The sequence below is a fragment of the Frieseomelitta varia genome, unplaced genomic scaffold, assembly GCF_011392965.1.
Source record: "Frieseomelitta varia isolate USP_RPSP 00005682 unplaced genomic scaffold, Fvar_1.2 scaffold_154, whole genome shotgun sequence".
NCBI lineage: Eukaryota > Metazoa > Arthropoda > Insecta > Hymenoptera > Apidae > Frieseomelitta > Frieseomelitta varia.
The window spans coordinates 701122-723390 of record NW_025109239.1 but is presented as its reverse complement, the minus strand read 5'-3'; the positions used below and the strand labels follow the sequence as shown (position 1 = coordinate 723390).

Sequence of the window (22269 nt, the reverse complement as noted above, 5' to 3'; positions counted from 1 at the left end):
CTTTACTTCTTTTATTGATATATACATTATGTTAATTTTGATTAATAACTATATAAAATTTATTTAGAACTCTTTTTTTTAATGTTAATGGCTTCCAAAATAACAAAAGTAAAACTTTACAAGATAATTTTATTCTTTAAATTTAAGTTAACATAATTAAATGAGTGTGTAACCATTATTTGCATCTGCTTTAAAAACCTAGAAAATTTCATTAATGTCGACATTGAATATGAATATTATTTATCAGCAAAATGTGTAAGTATTTATGTATATTATATAAAGCGAAACTTCATATGATTAACTGCCTATTTAAAATATACATTTTCTTTACATAAATTTATAATAAATTATTCATTTAAGATCCTCCATGCTCATTTAACTTATTATTATCTATCATATATTACTATTTTTACATATAATTTATTAAATATGATAACTTGATTATATAAAAATAAATTTTAAAATTGTTTTTCACACTGAGTATACATAAAATCAAATTACTTAACTGTTAATTTTTATTTTCTCTTTATGCTCACTATTTTTTTCATTATTTTCATAATTTTATAAAGTTTATAATTTTCCATATTTAGCTTCAAGTTTCGCAATCAATTCAGAATCGTCAAAATTTTCAATTTCTTCGTCTGTTTCTTCGTCTCCTTCTTTCAACATTTTTTGTACAATTTCCATTTCATTTTTTTGTTTTATCACTGTTATTTCCATTTTTGTTATTTTTTTTATCCCATCTTTTGTTTTTGTTCTCTTCTTTTCCATCTTCTATGCCTAATATTTCCGTCTTTTTTTCTTCTTTATCATCTTGTTTTTGTCTATTTTTTCTTTTCTTTTCTTCTTCTTCTTCTTCGTCTTCTTCTTCCTCTTCCTCTTCTTCCTCCTCTTCTTCTTCCTCCCATCCTTCTTCCTCTTCTCCTCCATTCTCTTGTTCCTCTTCCTCTTCCTCTTCTTCTTCTTCTTCTTCTTCTTCTTCTTGTACTTCTTCCTCTTCCTCTTCCTCTTCCCTCTTCTCCTCTTCTTTGATTTCATCATTCTTCTGTACATCAACCTGTTCTTCTATTTCTATATCTTCTTCTTCTTTCTTATATTTTTTTGTTTCTACTTTATTTCCAATTGTATCTTGCACTTCATATTTCCCTATTTTAAAAATTGTTTGGTTTTTCAATATTATCTTTTCTTCTTTTCTCAGAAAAAATTAACTTAAATTGATTTTAAACAAAGATAACTTCTAAATACCAAAAAAAGTACATGATTAATCAATACATAGAATTTACAAATAAAATGTGATTATAGAATTTTTTAGTGTTTACTTGAAAGTACTTATAGTAACAATTTCTTCATTACTTTTAAACATTTATACGATTCTTTAAAATAGAGTAATATTTCTGTGATCAATTCATAGAATTAATGTATTTTTTATGTAAATGTATAGTAAATTATATTAAAATATAAAAATGTGCAAGTCAAACCAAATTTAAATTTAGCAGATGAAATAATATTATTAATAAATAAAAATAGTATAATCTTCAAAAACTAAATCAGAAATTATATCAGAAGTTTAAGTTTAAATGCAATAAATATAAAATTTATAAAGTATATGTTACAAAATTTACCATTATTCCATCGTTTCACAAGGACAAAATGTGCAGTGACAATAAGTGCCACACCAACTCCAAACTTCATTGCCACTGTAATCATCAGATGTTATTTTTCATTGAAACTTAAAAAATATGATGAAAAATAAAAGAAGATTAACTATTAAAACTTATTGTCCATATTTACTTTATATTTCTCAAAATATAAGAGCATGGAGGATCATTTCACAATATGAAAGGATTGTAATTCAATTTTAGTATTTAGTGACATTTCACTCACCACCAGCAGATTCTTCTTCTATTTCTTCTATTTCTGGCTTTACATCTACATCATTAACATATTCTTCTGATTCTATGCTTTCTACCTAATATAAAAAAGATAGTATAATAATGTGTTATTGTTCAAAAAATTATAGAATTATTCATATAAAAAAGAAAGTATTTTTTGATTTTCTGTAATAATAAAAAAATTAATATATAATTTTTCTAAGAAATAAATTTTATATTTTACAATTGTTACAAAATTTTCTTCTATTTGCTATTAAAAAGAAATAATGAAAAGTTATAGTTTTCTATTTTATATTTAAGAAAATAAAAATTAGAAAGATTCAATAATTTTTCAAATTACAACAAATACAACATTTTCATATTTAATTGTTTAAAATTTATCTAATTTTTTAATATAAGAGAATATATAAGAAATGGTTTTCTATATATATATAAGAAATGGTTTCTATATATATATATATAAGAAATGGTTTTCTATAATTAATATTACTTTGACAGTAATGTCTAATCATATTGATTTTACCTCTTCTAAAGGTTCTATATTATCATCATTAATTTCCTTAACACCAGAAATGTCTAAATATTCTTCAAATATATCTTCGTTTCTTGGCATTTCTAATATTCTATCAAATTGATTATCTACTTCATTTAATACACTTTTTTCATCTGAATCTTTTTCTGTACTAATACCATATATTTCTTCTAATACATTAGTCTCATCAAATGTTGAATCATCATCTTCCAATGTAATTTGCTTCCTACTTTCATATTCATTCTCGTTGCTCAATTCTGTATTGGTATTTTATGTTAAATTTAAAATTTATAAAAATATTTTTAAAATATCTTGGTATTAATTATTGTATGTTAATGTTTTGTATCATAATACCTTCTTCATCTTCTAAAATATCGCTTTGTTCTTCATTTGATTCATTTTCAATTGTTTCTTTATCTTCTTCCGCATATTCATTCAATGTTTCATCTTCTTGAATTTCTTCTTCATTAGAAGCTTCACTTTCTGTTGTTTCTATTTTTCCATTGTCTTCATCAGAGTTCCTTTCATCTTCTACTTGTTCAATGTTTTCATTTTCATTATCGTATGACTCTTCATTAGATAAAGACAAGGAATCATCTACCCACCCATCAAAGATAAAAGCCCAGCGAGAGGATTCTAATGGTGTACTAACTTATAACATGAAATTACATAGTGTTGACACAATATATTAAATAATGGCACTTACTAAAAATATAGATAAAATTTACTTACTGTCTGTAGTGCCTCTATGTTCAATAATAACTACACCAATTAAACCAACAAGCATTGTCAAGACAGCAAAAAATATGATTCGGGCACACCAATGTCCACCTGTAGTACTTTCTTTATAAATATGTATAGTTACGTTGTCTGTTAAATTTTCACTAACATTTCCCACAGGTGATGGTGTAACATTATCTTCTTCATCTAAATATAGTACGATATATTAAATAATTAAATGACAATTATTAATAAAATGATTATTATAATACAATATAAAAGTTATTTAAAAAAATTGCATACTATGCATGCATAACAAACATATTTATGTGTAACAACGTGCTATGCGTTATATATGTAGATTTTTATGTTAATTAAACATTTTTATGTGAGCTACAGTTGAAAAATAATCGAAAAACTCTTTATTTTTTCCTTATGTTTTCAAAATTACTTTTAGATATCGGAAAAAATAATGCTTTTCTTTATTTTCATTTCCTTTATTTAAAACTTATAATATTAAAAAAATTTCATTTACTTTCTTATTCACTTATTTTATTTCTATTCAGTATATATCATTTTACAAAGTTAATAATATTAACAATAATACAATATCAATACCGATAATAATCATTATTATTATTATTTTTCATGATTATTTATCACATATTATTTTTTTACCTATCGAATATTATTTTCTGTAAATTTTCTAACAAATATGTCATTATTAAAGTAATATTATTTTCTCTAAGTTTTGTAATAAATATAAAAGAAATAGCAATTTTATAGTCAATTCTAAAATAATATATAAACTTTAAAATGCTGTCATTTTTTATAATTCATTACAAACTATTTTTTTACAATATTCCTTTACAATATTGTTTATTAATGAAATGTACTTTTGTTTCAACATATGCAATGAATGTAAATATTATGTCAAGTATTCACAATAATTCTTTAATTACTTTAATTTTACTTTTAATTTTAACTATTAATTAAATTAAGGGTATTAAATTACATATTTATTATAAATAGTAATGGATTTTAAAAACACGTGAAATATATAAATAAATTGACGAAAAATGTTTTTAGACTGGATAATATAGGAAGATCTATTTTTGAAAGCCAAAAGCTAGGCTGATCAAACTTCTAAGACCCTGTATTTTCTAATTTCAGTAACATTGCCAAATATGCCTCAAAATATCTGAAATTTTGCATACAATCTAATATTATCGTAAGATACACTACAATGTAATTTAAAATATAAATTCAAAATCAAATTACTTTTTATTGATTAACATAAAAGAGCATAAATTTAACTAGAAAATCTGTAATGATTTCGTATTTTCAAATAAAAATAAGCGATATCCATGTATAGAACTACATACAGACGCGAAGAAACACACACATAAGAAATACGCACGTGAATGTGTATATATGTACACGTATATGCTACAATTTAAACAGAAAATGGGCTTTTTCATAAATCCTTTTCGTAAAGTTTCATCAATCTGTACAATGGTAAATGAATTGTATAGTAATATATAAAAATTAAAATCAATTTATAATATCCAAATAATTTTTTTAACTATATTTTAGCATGCTAATGTTAAAATTATACAATTCACGAAATATTTCACGAAAAATATACGAATTATAATTCATAATTATTTAACAATTGTGTAGTAATTGTGTAATATATGAAATATATTATGAAATGTGATATACATACATATATAGACGTAGATAGTATATATACTTAATATGTATATATACGTATGCATTATATAATATTTCAGTATTAAAATTTGTAAAATTAAGTATCAACAAATAGTTTAACAAACATTATATTTATCGTTTGATATTATTTTGTTGTAATTTTTTTCGAATGTAAAACAAAATATAATTCTTTAAATAAACGCAATTTATTTTAGAAAATGAACTAAAGATTAGCTTGATAATTATATTTTTAAGTATCTTCTATGATAATTTTAAGAATCAATGAAAACATTGTTTCTTGATATTAATAAATACAAATGTTGAAATTATAATAATTCTCTCACACTTTCAGTAGCCTATTTTTTTTACCCTTTTTACGTTTTTTCTCTTTCCGTTTTCTCGCCTGAATATCCCCAGACATCTTCTGCCAGCAGATATACCCGTACTCTTTAGAATAAAACAAACGAAGGAAAATTAAATTTTTAAAAAGTCGAACACACGGAACCACGTCTATAATAATTTGATTTGTAATGACTTCAACAAGTGTTGACATAATACGAAAATCCCTAGTTACTGTACCCGAACATTTCTTCGATGTTAGTTCTCAGTACTTTCCAAACCTTTTTGTATATTCAAAATTTGCGAGAAAAATGTGTATAATGAAATATACGTGAAAATAAAAGCTCAAAATTAGAAAGAACAAATTGTTTTATAAATTTATAATGTATTTACAACATTAATTATAATTTAAGATGTAAATATCGAAAATGAATAATTTTAATATTCCTAGTAAAAAATAATATAATTTACAAATTACTAGCAAAAAGTAATTAATGATAATTTCTTATCAAACGCGTATAATTTATTATCAATTACAAACATATATTCTAACAAAGAATGAATCAAATTGTAGAAGTATATTTAATTAAAGGGAAAAAAAAAAGATTTAAATCAATATAACCATTATAAATATTGTATTATTATATTTAGTTACAAAATCACAAATTTATATTCATTAACAGAAGGTATCATTAATTTATACAATAACATTTATATCATTAAGACATGCAATATTTATTCATTGTATTATTTAATGTATTTGACAATATATCATGAAATATAGCAAAAACAAAAAGAAAAGGATAAAAATGCAGTGTATTTACAATATATTAATAAAAACTGAAGACAAATAAAATATTTCATTTATGTGGAGTTATATATGTATATTACAAAAGAGATGCAGAATAAATATTTCTATATATTATTTTAGTAAATTTATATTTTATATATATAATCTTAATAAAATATAATTAGTGGATTTGTGATCCTTTATATATTTTTTATATTTCTTTATATTTTAAAAAATTTTGCTTTGCAAAGTATCAATTTAACAATATTTATTACTAAATTTACTTCAAAGATTTGAAAATCTATTATATGTTGCTAAATTTGGAAACATTGTATGTGTGTGTGTATATATATGTATGTGTGTATAATATTAATACTTAAGTTTTAGTTTAACTTCATTTCAACCTCAAGTCAAAGAATAATAATACCAATCTTAACCCAAAGAAATAATACAAAATTACAAACACAATTCAGTTTACAAAAACTTTAAAATGAACTTTAAGAAGAATTAAAAAATATTCCAAATATATATAAAACATAGTGTAATCAGAATATATCATAAATATAATACATACATATAATATACTATTTTATTAGCTACATATTTTCAGGAAATATTAATATGGCTTACATTTTACATTATAGGTATAAGATCAATAATTCATGTGATATAAACAGATTACTGTTTATTAATCATCCTAATATGTTATATAACAATCTCTTTCTCTTTTTCTTTCAATTATCTGGTTACTTTTCTGTAAAAAAAAGTTCATTTTATTTATTAAATCTTTATCATGTTAAAAACAATTTGAAGTTATTTGACAAAACTCGAGACTGTTAATATAAAAATTTCATTTATCATATAATTTTATAAAATAGTTAATAATTAATATTGAATATATATTCTTTGAAAAAAGATTGTATATTTATTGAGATATGCAGTATATTTTTAAGTAAAATATAATTTAAAAAAAACCAAAAGATTTGTAACAAGATGTTGATTACAAATTTTGTACTCTTAAATAAAATTATATAAAATTATATCACAACTATATATATTTTCTATGATAATAAATAAAGACATAATGAATAAACAACATTTAACAAATTGAACAAAATATAAATAAAACTTTACTAAAAGAGCAGTCTTATTGATATTCATAACATTTTATAATTATAATATTAGCCTTGTAATATTAACCTTTTGTTAAATGTTTCAAATATTAAAAATTTAATTTTAAGTTATGAAAATATAATAATAACAATATTTACAAATCTTATGCATAAACATTTAAAATTTATTTTATTCATTCATTTAAAACAAATAGTATACAAGATATTCTGAAAGAAAATTGAATAACTTTATTATAATTGAATAACCAATATGTTAATTTCTTATAGTCACACATACTACGAGTTTTGGTTCCTTTTTGAAGTAAACCTTATTTATTGTATATGTTCAGTATGATACAAGTCTAGATTTTACATTCGTGTTATTTATATTGAATATAATTCTGCTCTAGAAATCTACTAAAATTATTTAAATCAATTTCAGTGGATTTTTTTTAATCATTATATGAAACTTAAGTTTTAAACAGTATAATTTATATATAATGCAACTAACAAATATCTCAAATATAAAAGTTATGTACATTACAATGTTGAATAAAATTTACATATAGGAAGAAAGATGGCACATGAGACATTTGTTTTAGAATTTAGAGTATAAAAATGAAAGTATGTGTGTGAAATATCTCTAAAATTTTTTTTAAACAAATTGATAATATATAAAAGTCAATCATGAATAAATATGTTAATAAAATTATATATTTCTTCTGGAAGGAATGTATGTCTATTTTATTACTTTCAATCTAAAGACATCTTTATGAGAATAAATGCAGCGAAAGATATATATCTGTTTTATAAATCGTACACATTACAAAAAAAAGAAAAAAAAGAATAAATTAAATGAAAATCTTATAAAGTTTAACAAAATATGTTAATATAATTATATATAACATATATAATTTATAATTTTATACATATTTTTCTTCTATTATATTACATTAAGATACAAAAACGAATTTAGAAACTACTATTAAAATAATATTTATAATACCACTATGTACAGATTAACTTGTATTAATTTTACATTTGATACTGTATTGTATTATTTGATTTCAGTCTATAAAATTTTTCTAATATTCAGAACATATATTTTGCTTTTTACAAGCACCTATAAATTACAATTATACACATTAATTATTAAAAGCACAACATAAAATAAAAGTTTTATAAAACTACAATTTTATAAAAATATAAACAAAATAATAATTCAGTTAAAAATATATTGTACATATATAAATATCTTGATGAATATTATCATAATATAATATTTCTCTAATAATGAGAGTGCTAATTTAATCTATTAACAATATAGTTCACTATTTTATTTATAGATACATATTTCTAATTTTTTTAATAATGAAACATAAATAAATAAATAAAAAAAGATTTATTTAAAATGTCATATTTTATAGTGCATGGTAATTATTAAAATATTCTAATCACTTTTTGAAATATTGCTCATATTGCGCATATTTCTATTAATAACGGAGCTATTACAGAATTTGTGTAATTTAATAAAAATATACACATAAATCGTCATTGAAGAAAAATCAACATCATATAAGATAAAATCCTACAGTATATTTAGTTTAAATGCTTTTAAAATATTGAAATATATTAGAAAAGTAAATTGTTTACATAAAAAATAATTTAATTAAATATAATAATAAATTTTTGCATAAAAAATATTGAATTTAAAATATATAGAATGAGTCATTTTAAGTTAAAACTATAAATAGTTTAGTTATCCAATTTAATTTTGGTATAAAAATATATTAATAAGAATTTGTTAATTTTTGTTTAAGATTTCATGATTCAACACTTACTGAAATTACTTTTGTAATGTAATTTTTTTAAAGTAAAACAATACATGTTTCTTATTGCAATCATCATAATTCACCAAAATAGAAATATAATCCTATAATTCGTTCCATTTTCAAATTTTCCTTTGAAATGTTGTAAAAAAGATGTAAAAAAAACTATATTTTTATTTCATATCTTACATATATGTTAAACTTATATTAAAATTTAATTAATTGTCTTTTATTGAACGAAAATTTATTTATATTTAATATTCTAATATTAAAAATACAAATACTCATGAATTATATATTTGATACGAAACAAACACTATATAAGAAATTTTTTTTTCAAGAATATTAGATGGATTTTTCACTAATAAAAAAAGATAATTATATAAAACATACATGCTTATAATTTTTGTTGTATTTTATATATACACATAAATATTTTATAATAATCTAATGTGTAAATTGTCTAATTTGTCTAATTTTAAGAAGTGCATTCATTTAATGCTTAAAATGACAATAATATTCTTTAAATCATATTAATAAAACATTTTTTCTATTTTATAAAATAAATAATTTTTAAACCAATTTTAAAAATCCAATATTTCATTTAAAATTTTTTTTTAATTATTATTAAATGATCACTTAATGACAGTAATTTTAATTAGCATTATTAGATAATTATATTGCTATTATCAATAATTGACCTGTTATAAATTTATGATGTAATGTAATTTAATATGTTGAAGTGATAACACACACAATAAGTTAAAAAAGTAAATTAATATAATCCTTAATATTTTTTTATATAAAGAAATAGTAAATAAATTAGTAATTTAATTCATTTAAATAAATGAAAATTTCATAATTATGAAAATTAATTTTCATAATTAAAATAAAACATCAGTTAATTTAAAGAAGAAAAATAAGCAATGGAAACAATTTTGAAATAAAATTAATTATTTATAGAATATTTAATTTATAATATTATTAAAAAATTATTAAAAAATTTATTAATTTAACGTCAAATTCATTACAAATAATATCAAAGGCATACAAAATTAAATTACATTTTTCATAATTAATAAATCAAATAATTATGCATTTTAATTATAAATCACGTTAATTAGTAGTTTTTTTAATAGTCTTTCATAACTTTCTTAAATTATCCAGAATGTACTAAATTTTTATATTAAAAACATAAAAACATATACTTCCTATTATCAGTTCCGTATTTGAAAAAAAGAAAATTTATTACCTAATATACCTAATATAGTGTAATATAAAATTAAACAATTTATAAATGCAATAAGCAATACAATAAAACAATTTATTAGACTGTTAAAGAAAAATCATTTAAGATGATTCTAGAAATTATGTCGTATAGCTTAATAAGAGACATCATTTAAGTGACAGTTGCTGATTTTTAATAAAATTTGTAATACCATTTCACAGATAAAAGAATATATATTATGAACAAACAGGCAAGAAATAGGACTGTCAGTATAAAATGAAAATGGAATTATACTATAAATTTATAGCCTATTATAGCATAAATTTTTGTGTTATTTTTTAAAATTCAAAGTTCAATGTTAGTACAAAAATCCATTTAATGATTAATATTATTGAAAGACAAATTCAAGTACATATATAGTATCAAAATATTTGGATGATGAAGAAAAATCTCAAATTAGATAGATATAAGGCTGATATTACACACATAATACAAATTTCTCTTGCAATAGAGATTGCAAATAAAATTTTAGGATTTTATAAACACAAACTGAACGAATAAAATGAACGAGAAAAATATTGTGAACAATTATAATTTAAAATCTTTAAATTATCTTTTTAATGATTTTACATCATTCAGGTACAAAAGCTTTCTATACTTGTAACCATGGATGTTCTCTATTAATTATCTTTTATTATATGGAGTATAATTCGAAATACAAATAATTATGTGATTGTTTTAAATATCATAAAACTTTGAAATATATGAAAATATAAAATATGATCATATGCAAATTATGAACATAGTTATGAATAATTCTAATCTTTATTTAATTTTAATTTCGTTTGTAATTTAAATTTATAAATTTCTGCAGAAATAAATTCGAAATTTACAAGAAGAAAAGAAAAAACAATAAATAAAGTGATTTAAAAATCTGTTTTTACATATTCCATTTTTCTATTAAAAAAAATTATTTTAAATTGTTTGTTTATATTTTAAAGGTTTTGAGATACTCAGAGAAATGTTTTCATTTTGATTACACAGCAACATTTCCATTCCTTGTACATAAACAATAAAAAATAGAATGTCTATTAAGAATTTAAAGAAATATTCCTATTTTTTTTAAAGAATTGTTGTTGGATGACTATCTTTATCAGTAATCAACTCACTGCTTGCACTGGACCAGTTCTCACTTTCATGAGTATTTTCTTTAAGTGATCTCAACGATCTTTTAATCACTAAAAGTAAAATTCACTTAGATTGCTCATTTTTTAAATCGTCTCTTTTTCTGCGATGATGTATATTAAAAAAAAAGTACAAAGATACTTTTGGCACTTAGAAATCAACTTCTTTTTTCGGCATTTGACATTCAACCAATATTTCGCAAAGCAGTCCGCAAAATTATAGACTTATAAAAACGAACAAATAACGGGAAAAAAATATTTGTATACTTGTGTAAATTTCAACATAAATTTAGTGTTACAAATAAAATATCCAACGGAAACTCAGCCTTATAGATACGTTGAGCGTAACTGTTAATTTTAATTGTTAAACGAATATAAGAACATAAATAACAAATCTTAAAGATCAATGTTGAACATGTTGAGATCGGAAGAATTCAAATAAATTGCTGCATCAATGCAAGTTGACGTTTCCGAAAGAAAGAGAAGCCGTACTATGAGTAATAATCGTCAAGTATTCTCATTTCCGAAAAAGACAGAAAAAATTTTTTATTTCTATAATTCGTAAAATGTCTCTAAAAAAAAGTAAACATTTCACGATCGTGTAAAGAAACCTTCTGGAACGAACATATCAATTACTACTTTTCTGATGGTAATCTATATAAAAGTTCATTTACAAAACAAATAGATTCATAAGAGAACATATTGAAGTGTCAATCACCGATTTTGATGAAATTTGACATAAATATAGGTTTCGAAAACATATTTGACATGTATTTTTTTTCATCGGCAATCGTCGATTGAAGGGGTGAAAACTATCTTCAAAATTATAGGTCCGGAACATATTTTGTCAAATATCACGGAAATTACTGAAGATACAGTTTTTGTGTAAATTGATAAAATTAGTGTTATTTAATGACGAATTTAATGATGTATACCATTTTGCAAACGGTGTATTTGTTAGTGTACCATTGTTTGAACAATATATTTATAAAACTGTATTTTTTATACTTTTTTGATGGTTTTTCCAAGTAAATGTTAATACATTTATGAAAAGTATATATTCAAACACAAATTATATATCTAACTAAAAGAACTATTTCATGTAATTGTAAAGACATAAAAATACAACTGCATATATACATTGCCCATGAATGTTTGTCTACAGATTCGATTGAACGAATGATGTATTTCAATACCACGTCACTTAATGCGCAATTTTCTTTTCTGCATTGCATACTTATTTCATCACATTCACAACATACATATATTCTTGTGGTTATTATTGACAACCGATGTTCATTCGTAAAAATGAAATATCTGTTCAGTTATTCGCACTTGTACCCTGCTTTGCATATCCAGCGAAAAAAAATTTGAAAATAATGAATTTTTTCATAATGCAAAAATCAAAATTCCAATTTATCCATAATTTATGTTTGAATATATACTTTTCATAAATGTATTAACATTTACTTGGAGAAACCAGCAAAAAATTATAAAAAATACAGTTTTTTAGATATATTATTTAAACACACCAACAAATACACCACTCGCAAAATAGTATACATCATTAAATTTGTCATTAAAAAACACTGATTTTGTCAATTTATACAAAAACTGTATCTTCAATCATTTTTGAGATATTTGACAAAATAGGATCCGGATCCCGAATTTTAAGGGTAGTTTTCATTCCTTCAACATCGACGATTGCCGAAAAAAAAATACATGTCAAATATTTTTTCGAAAACTATATTTATGCTAAATTTCATCAAAATTGATAATTGACACTTCGGTATGTTTCCTCGTCATTCAATGTTATTAATTTTCCCTCCTGAATTAGTCAATGTTATTAATTTTTGTAAAATAAGAAAACAATTGCAAAAGTAAGAAATCAATTCCATGTATAATAATTTCACATCTGGATTAAACTCGCGTTAATTACGTCCTTGCCCCCTGTTTGTACACACCGCCCGTTCCTACTATCGATTGAATGATTTAGAAAAGTCTTCGGACTGGTGCGCGGCCAGTGTCTCGACATTGCCGATGTTACCGGGAAAATAATCAAATTTGATTTAGAGGAAGTAAAAGTCACAAAAAGATTAGATTAATATAAATTAATATAAAGTATATTAATAATTATTAATAAAAAAAATTATATTACACCAAACAAGAATGAAATCAAAAAGTTTCACAATTCTATCAGCGTTTAAGGAACTTTTTATCTCATATACTCAGCGGTATCTACGTATCAAATAGATATGATAGAATATCTGATGAAAAAATTGCCACAATTAATGATCTTATATTAAGCTTCATTCATATATCTAGATATCTCCGTGATTTTACCAATATTAATAACACTCTTGCGACAATCATCACAGAAGAAACTTTATGTTTATAATTTTAATGTAAATATAATTTGATTATTGCTTATGATTTGATAATTCAAATTTGCAATTTACCAGAAATCATGATATGTATGAATATTAAAGAACTAGATTAATTAACTAAATAACTAGATTAATTTCAATCAATTCGAGAAAAATAACTACACAAATGAGAAACCCAATGCCGATATTGCAAAAATATTAATTACATCATAAAAAGAATATAGGAAACGAGAATACAATTTCGTAAACAGTCATCAACTTAGTTTCAATCACTTTGATATTCATCAACAAAATTTAAATCCTATACTTAATTATTCTAATATATCGATATCGATCACTTCTTGATAATACTACCGACTAAACCTGGCTCACGTAATTCTTATATATTCATTGAACTTTTTCCATCTTCAAACACCACCAAAACCCCTGAATTCGCTGAAAGGAATAACGGTCGAATTCAACACAATGAAGTTACAATAAGTTTTGCAACATTTGACTAATAGTAATTTGACTAGTAATTTCGTTATTTTTGAATTCAAAAACTTTAGTGTTGAGAATAGAATTTTTAAATTTCTAAATGGCACTAGAACAAGCATTTCCTCAGTTAAAACAAGAAATATAATTCTGTTGTAATTCTATTATCTATATCAATAATAATAAACATACTCTATTAAATGATATTTCATCCATTCATCTCAGAAAACTGAATTTCTGTTAGGAATTCCGAAAGAAGATTCAGCGAAATTTCCAAGTAATTGATGTCCCCATTTACGTTCTATTTGAGACTACTACGACGTCTACTTGACAATGTTTTATAAACGTATAACGTTATAATTAATTACCTTGCATTCTCGTTTTTTCTGGTCGAAAAAAAAAAAAACAGTAAAATTAATAAAATCATACATATATTTGGGGACAAATAATGGTCATTGCAATAATTAAATAATGATGACTCTATTTTAATGCCTAACGTAACAAATATCGTATTTATTACAAGCCTTCGATTTGATCATTTAAATTAAAAAAAGAATTATACCGTCAAACAAATTTACGGTTAAAATATGCAGCAGATTCTAATTACTGTTTTCTGTTATATTACCAGAACAGAATGTCTGCTAATAACTGGAAAATTATCACTGGCTTATAATTAGTATTGTATTGCAATAAGTCGATTAGTAAGATATTCGAAAAATAAAATTTCGGATACTGTATTTTATTTCAAATAACAATTATATGAAGATAAAAAAGATATGATATAGATATGTTAAATCAAGGTGTCATTAAATCTTTAATTAGTCTATGGTGCATTCTGGATTAATCGTTTGAATGCCACAGATCTTTGCAAAAAACGTGATTGTTTTTCATTTTCAGTAAGTGTTGCTTTACTAATTTCATTGTTATTGTGGCATTCTTATGAGTATAAATACTGAAAATATTGTGTTCGAGAGTTTTAAAATATTTTTGATTTAGTAGAGTTTCAAATTACTCAAATTAGAATATTAATAAGCAATAAAAAAACCGGAATTAGCTAACAAAAGCGTGGATGCTCTCTTTCAGATCTGTTTCTCAAAATACAAAAAACATAATAATAAGCAAAATCAATTCTACCACGATTTTATTAAATTTTATTATATGAATCGAGAAAGTCTTATGAGACTGAGGATGTAATGAAATGTAATAAATGGACTTATTGAATGATAAACAAAGATCTTACAGATTAAACAGTTTGTTGAGTAACAACGAAATTTTGATACGATGAAATGATATTAAAAAAACGAAGACAAATCGCTAAATCAAAAATATTCGGTAGATTAAAGAAGTTGCCTTTCTAAATGATTATCATGATATAAAGAATAAAGAATTATATAATAGAATTTTTCAAAAAGGTCGTCGATCAAATGTAAAACAATTACATTAGTCGAAATTACACTTTGTGTAGATGAAACTCTAATACTTCTAAAATTGGTACTCTTGTTATTATTTCTAGAAGCATCAACTGGATTAGCTGAGAATGCTAAAAATGAAATAAAATTCATCAAAGTAAACAAAAAAAAAAAAAAAAAAAAAAAGATTAATATTCCAAATTAGAAATGAGTAGAGCAACAACTAATTCAAATGATACTTTGCAACAATATGTCAGATGATTTTTCAATAATTTGATAATTGAATTTCAGTTAACCTAATGAGAATGATAAAGCAATTACTAAAAATAAGAAAATATATTTTAATCTATCATTCCTGACAAATGAACAAGATAAATTTCAAAATCTACGGAGATAATTACTACAGTTGATAAATTGTTTTACAAATTAGCAATTGATATTACTGAAACAAATTTTTATTGAGAATGAAGATAGATTCATTCTCACTATTTTATATTTAGATGATTTGACATAATAATATTGTCACAATTCAAAATTTCAAAAACATTCCTCCCTAACTAGGGACCTAATTTTATATTCGATCTAATACTTAAGCATATTACCCGATACAAAATGATCGTGATTGCAGGATCCCTTATCATTGGAAAAGTAGCATCTAATATTAAAAGATTAAAACATATCAAAAATAACGTAAATAATATATAAAAAATACGTAAAATATATTAAATCTAGTTAAATAAATTGGGAATGACTATTCAATTCGCAACATTCAATTTACAATGCCTCAGTCTCCTATATTTTAAAGTAATTAATTAAGACAGTAGATGCAAACAATGTCCAATATTATTTCAACAATATTGAAATGCTCGTAAAAGATAATAAGCAAACGCTTCTAAAATTGCATATACAAATAATATCAAGCATAATAGAAAACTTTAATAACTCATTACAATCTGAAAACTATTGGAATCGTTTTAAATAGAATGGAGTATTAATAAATATATTCACACCAATAGCTTTTTAGCTCGCCTGTCTTTAGAATTAATCACACTTGAGTATTATACCATTTTGTTAATTCTCTACATGCGTGCCTTCGACGAGTATAATAATAAATATACCGAAGCAATTAATCTAGCGATAATTCTGAAAGATCTTTGCGACAAATTACGTAATCATAAAAGCAAGTTATAATTACTAGTAATAGCAGATTGCAAAAACTTGTCAACAATTCATAAACTGTATAAAATATTATAAAATTGCGCATCATCATTGCTACAAAAGTTATAATGTCTATTTTGAGATTTTCTCTTACAAAAAGAATTACATTCGATCTGTATAACTAACAGATTTGAAACTTATCAATCTTTCCCTGCATAAAACATAAACCATCTTGATTTTACCACAATACAAAATACATTTTGTTATTCTTGTTAGGTTTGTCAGATTGTAACGAATATTTGGATGACAGGTATGTATGTGCAAACATTTGCATTTAGAAAACCACAGAATAATTAATCTGATATAGTAAATAATTACTACTTGAAGACTGCAAACTATAAAAGTCAAAGTCAAAATTGAGAATCTATCTAAGAAATAATTAATGTTTTATAACATCCAATAATATTAACACTCATTTATAAAAAGAGAAACAGCATCAGATAAAGATATAGTGCTTATTCAATAACAAAAAGTGACTGCTACTTGAATCCTGGAAAAATAAAATTAAAAATTGGATCACTGAAATCAACTAAATTGAAGAATGTGGATTTAAACAACCTGCGAATAAAAAAATTAATGAGTTTGACCAGTTAATAATTCAACGTCTAAGAAAGTTACGTGTTTATTGTAACATATATGCAGTGACACATGATAGTTATCTGCATAATAATAGTAATATTATTTATCATAACATATGGAAATTATTGCCATTACTTTGGCTTAAAACATTCTAAGAAGATTGAGCTGTTTTACCAAAAATCCCAACAATGAAGAAGTTATGTCACTTATGACCAGAAATTTACACATTTGATTCTAATATCCAATCAGAAAAATATCCAATGATAATCAGATGCGAGCGCAAATTGTAACCACATCGAAAATTACAATCGAAGATCGGTCACGGGAAACAGTTGAACAATTATAGCCGCGCCATAATAATTTGCATAGGAAAAGCAGCTGTATTGTAAAATTTCGCAGAAGTCGATTCGCACGATTTCATTGTAAAATAACGTTTTACACGTCTCATTTGATCATATCATGAATCTAAATCGTTTGGAACTAAAACGATTTTATTATTTTTTTATTACTTAATTAATTATTTACATTCTATAAAAATCTTTTTATTGCAAAAATTAACTAGATGATTTTCCTTTGCAATTGTTTTCTTATCTATTTATATCAAAATCGAATTGGCAGGTTTCTTATAATTAATTAACATTTTATTGAAATTACATTACATTGTACCAACAATATATTAGAAATCTCTTTATCACAGAATAGAATATATAAAATTTGTTAATAACTTTGAAATCTTTAAGCATGATTCAAGTCTTATATTTAAGACATAAAATTTGAATTAAAGAAGGCTTTTGTGTAGTATAATTTCAAATAACGTGGATTAGAAATTGTTAAAGTCACAATGTAGTGAAAAATTTGTAGATTGCGGATTCTTATGCAAATTCATAATTTTAAGAAAACAGAGCCTCGGTAGGAAACTGTATTACGTACTAAATATTATAAAAAGCACTGTATCTTGAATATTTCGTATATTTTTTCATATCATGCGTATTATGTGCAATTTCAACACTTGAAAATTTCCTACATAAAATATGCATAAAAATCCGCAGCTTAGTTATTACTCTTGTGTAAATAAAATTTCAAAATTCAGCAAAGTTTACATTTCTCTATGATAGTTGTAATTATATGTACAGTTATAACAAACTATATAACATTAGCGTATTTTTTGGCAATACTTCTGAATAATATCAGTAGTCAATCGAGACGAAATTTGAAATAATAGATCTGAAATATAAAATTTTAGCTCAGGGAAATCATGTTTCAAAAATACAAATCCCTATGTATAATATAGAATAAAGAACACAACTGAATCAATAACAATGAAAAATTATCAGCTATTTAAACTGTTATATCTTTGTAAAAAATATGTAATATTTTTACGTTTTAAAGCGTCTTTTTAATAGTCCTGAATTTGTTTTTTTCAAAGATGTTTTCAATGCATGCAGTAAGTTAAATTAAATTTATATTCTTTTTATAGAGATATGGCCTCTTAAAATTTGTTGTACAATTTTTTCGTAATTTCAGTGAATTTTGATTATTAGGATTAAATAATAAAAGTTCAAGAAATCCTAAAAGTTCAATAAAATGATTGAAAAGAAAATCGCGTAATTGATACCATACGTATATATGTACGTACGATGTCAATTTTCAAGATCGTGGTGGATTTAGTTATGAAAAAAAATTTGTTAATATTTTTAGAAACGTTTGAATTTTTACTATTTTTGAGAAAAAAGTATCACTACTTTCTCAACCACTACGAAGTGCAAACTCATCTTTGAAAAAAATTAACTCAAGATTGTTAAAGGCTTCACACTTCAAAATGAGATCAAATAAATTGTTATATGATTTTCTTTTTACAAAGTTATAATAGTTTAATTTATTGACAATTTTTCAGCATTATTAATACAGTTATGATCTCTAGTATAAGCTGCTATTAAGGAGCATTTCAACGATCGATATATTATTATATATTATGTATTGACCGCCCAAGGATCTTTTACTTACGAGAATACTGAGAATCTTGAAATATTGACAATATATATTGATCATCTGAATGCTCCATTAGAATCTGTCTTTGGCAATTACTACAAATATGAGTGAACTATATATCTAAATAAAATATGATATATACCTAAAATTCAAGCATAAAAATATTAAATGAGCGAAAAAAACAATCAGCTTATTTCAAAGAGAAATATCGATAGTGATTTAATATAGATAACTACTGGTCAGATTCAATCGATCGTTAACAATGTCATTAGATCGAATTCAGATGAATTCGTATCATTGTAAGAAGTTTTATCTTCCGAACTGATGGATCGCTAACTAATCGAAACTAAGATTTTAGATTTTAAATCTACCATTTCTTTTTATAATAGCCACTAAATTTTATTTCAATCAGCCATCAGTACCACTTCGAATATCTCGGTAGTTTCCTGATACATCCTATTCCGAAGTTAAGATTTTAATTCAGATCTACTACCTCGTCAAATGATATCCACCAAATTACGCCTCGATCGTCACCGGTGCCATTTAGAGCAATATCCTATTTTTCATAGTAATTATTAATTTATCATTAAATTTAAGTTTCGTATTAATTATCAGTGCATATACATTGTTTTGTCTTGTTTTATGGTCTAAATAAATAAGCTGCGTTAGAGTACCATTGAGAAGAGATACTTATTGCAAAGTAAAGTATTAGTAGGACTTAGTTTTTTGATTTGTACTCTATAAATGTGAAATATTTGAAACCAATAATGAGTACGTAATTTAATGGGAATTTGATTGATGGAATGCGATCACATAAAGATATCAGGGATTTTCGTTTTATGAAAAGATTCTCATTTTCTTTTTTTTTTTTTAACGAATTGATGAAAAAAATGCCACGAAATTTTTGTATATTAAGTTTTAGAACATAAAGAAAGGATGTGTATATCATACACATATATATGTATCAAGATGATAAAGGTTAATATTGATGGTTGATTCAAGATCAGGAATTGGAGGAAACTAAAAAGGTTCGTCCCAACTTATAAACATGCATACGTGGATAATGTACAAATATTATTTCCTACTTCAATGGAAGACAAAAGACACATCTCTGAATTTGTATTTTGCGTCTCATCATTTATAGATTTTTCCTAGATTATATACGTGGATTTATATTATATATTTATTTAAGTTTAGACGAGTTTTAAAATAAATCACAAACATAAAAATCGAACAAGAGTTAAAATGATTTATTTGAAAGAGGAGAATAATAATATAGAAAAATGAAATTGGAAATATTTGGATCAAAATAAAGAATGCATAAAATACAAAATGAACTTTCTAAAATAGCTAGAGATTGATTTAGATAAAGAAATAAGAAAATAGATTACAATGTACTTCAGATAAATTAAATGAAAATGTCTATGGACAAAGAGATAAGTTTGATCACTTTATCAATTAAGCAGTGAAGAATATGTTGAAAACATATGGAAAATATTTATAAGATACATGATATCAAAATAATGAAGAAAATTTGTGAAAGTTTATGACATCAAGATAATTCATGTCATTTGAGGCTTATTTTTTAAATTATAAATAATTTAATTTTACGTTAGAAATACACTACCAATCGTTCAATGAATTATCCAAAAAACTTTTCTTCTTATATCACTCATGTTTTATGTTCTTCACCTTAAAGGGCAGTTGACAATTAAATTTTGCCTGTTATATTTAATTTGTCTTACAAGGGAACATACCGAACCCTGAATCGCCGATTTTGATGAAATTTGGCATGAATGTAGTTTTTAACCCAGGATTACGTGGGAGTCTAGTATGGGGATGTACCTGCACTAGACCCCCAGGTGGGTAATCCCGGGCCTTAAAAAAATATTCAACCCGTATCGGCACTGATTGATATTGAAGATGTAACCTTGCTTTGCATATCCAGCGAGAAAGATTTGAAAATATTAAATTTTTTTATAATGAAAAAATCAAAATTTTATTTTATCCGTAATTTGCATTTGAATATGTAGTATTCATAAAAAAATATTCAAGAAAATTTGTTGACATTTACTTGAAAAAACTGATCAAAAATACGGTTTTTTAAATATATTATTTAAACAGAAGGTTTTTTTTGCAAAACGATATACACCATTAAATTTGTCGTTAAAAATCCGAGATATTTTATAAAGTATGTTTCGCACCCTTTGAAGGTAGTTTTCACTCCTTTAATATCAACCATTGCCGATAAAAAAAAATACGGGTCGAATATTTTTTTAAAAATTACATTCATGCCAAATTTTATCAAAATCGGCGATTCAGGGTTCGGTAGTTCCCTTGTTAGAATGAGAAACACAAAATAGAAAAAAAGATACTTAATTTATATAGCTATTAATTTATATAGTATATTTTTAACGTAAAACTAAATTGTTTGTAGCTTGTAAAATGAGCTTCAAACGTCATTTTTATACGTTAATCGTCTTTATTATGTTGTTATCGCATCTTATAAATCCACTTTTTTAAAACATATATACATATACTGTTTAAAAGTTTGGAACATTATAAATTGAATAAATTGAATAAACTTCTTTTTATAAGTTTCTTTCTAAAACTTCTACATAAATTTTTCTAAAAAATAAGAATATTATAATTATAACTTTGATTTTAAATATAATTAAGTAATGTTTCAATACTACAAAAAAAATAGTGTTAGAAATTATTATATCTTTTCTAATCTTAACGTGCTCCAAATTTTTAAGCAAAAGTGCATTATCCTGAACACAAAAAGAACACAAGTGATAGACAACATTATACTATATTATATCGACATATTTCCTGACTCTCGATAAAATGCTAACAATGCTGATTGGA

At 23.4% G+C, this 22269-nt stretch overlaps 2 protein-coding genes across 8 annotated transcripts in view; both read right to left on the bottom strand.

Annotated features, from left to right (window-relative positions):
- Positions 1-492: 492 nt before the first annotated feature.
- Positions 493-5421, bottom strand: LOC122535966 (cilia- and flagella-associated protein 251-like). 2 transcript variants are annotated; one of them, XM_043667926.1, is made up of 7 exons: positions 5230-5421; positions 3157-3351; positions 2779-3075; positions 2416-2681; positions 1885-1969; positions 1623-1697; positions 493-1146 (listed from the first exon to the last, which is right to left on the bottom strand). In XM_043667926.1, exons 1-7 carry the CDS (start codon positions 5411-5413, stop codon positions 689-691), a joined length of 1560 nt encoding a protein of 519 aa, XP_043523861.1. In that variant the 5' UTR covers positions 5414-5421; the 3' UTR covers positions 493-688. The 2 variants fall into 2 exon arrangements, with proteins under 2 accessions (XP_043523861.1, XP_043523870.1); XM_043667935.1 differs by lacking the exon at positions 5230-5421 and adding an exon at positions 3448-3469.
- A 931-nt stretch (positions 5422-6352) lies between these two features.
- The window catches only part of LOC122535921 (GTPase-activating protein), a 35193-nt gene continuing 19276 nt past the window's right edge, over positions 6353-22269 (bottom strand). For 2 of the 6 annotated variants that reach the window (XM_043667897.1, XM_043667905.1), the window contains exon 16: positions 6572-6743. In XM_043667897.1, the coding sequence (XP_043523832.1) occupies positions 6728-6743 (16 nt within the window). In that variant the 3' untranslated portion in view covers positions 6572-6727. Of the gene's footprint in view, positions 6365-6571; positions 6744-13894; positions 14590-22269 lie in introns of those variants that run through there. The other 4 variants (XM_043667873.1, XM_043667882.1, XR_006308302.1 and 1 more) reach the window with 3 other exon arrangements.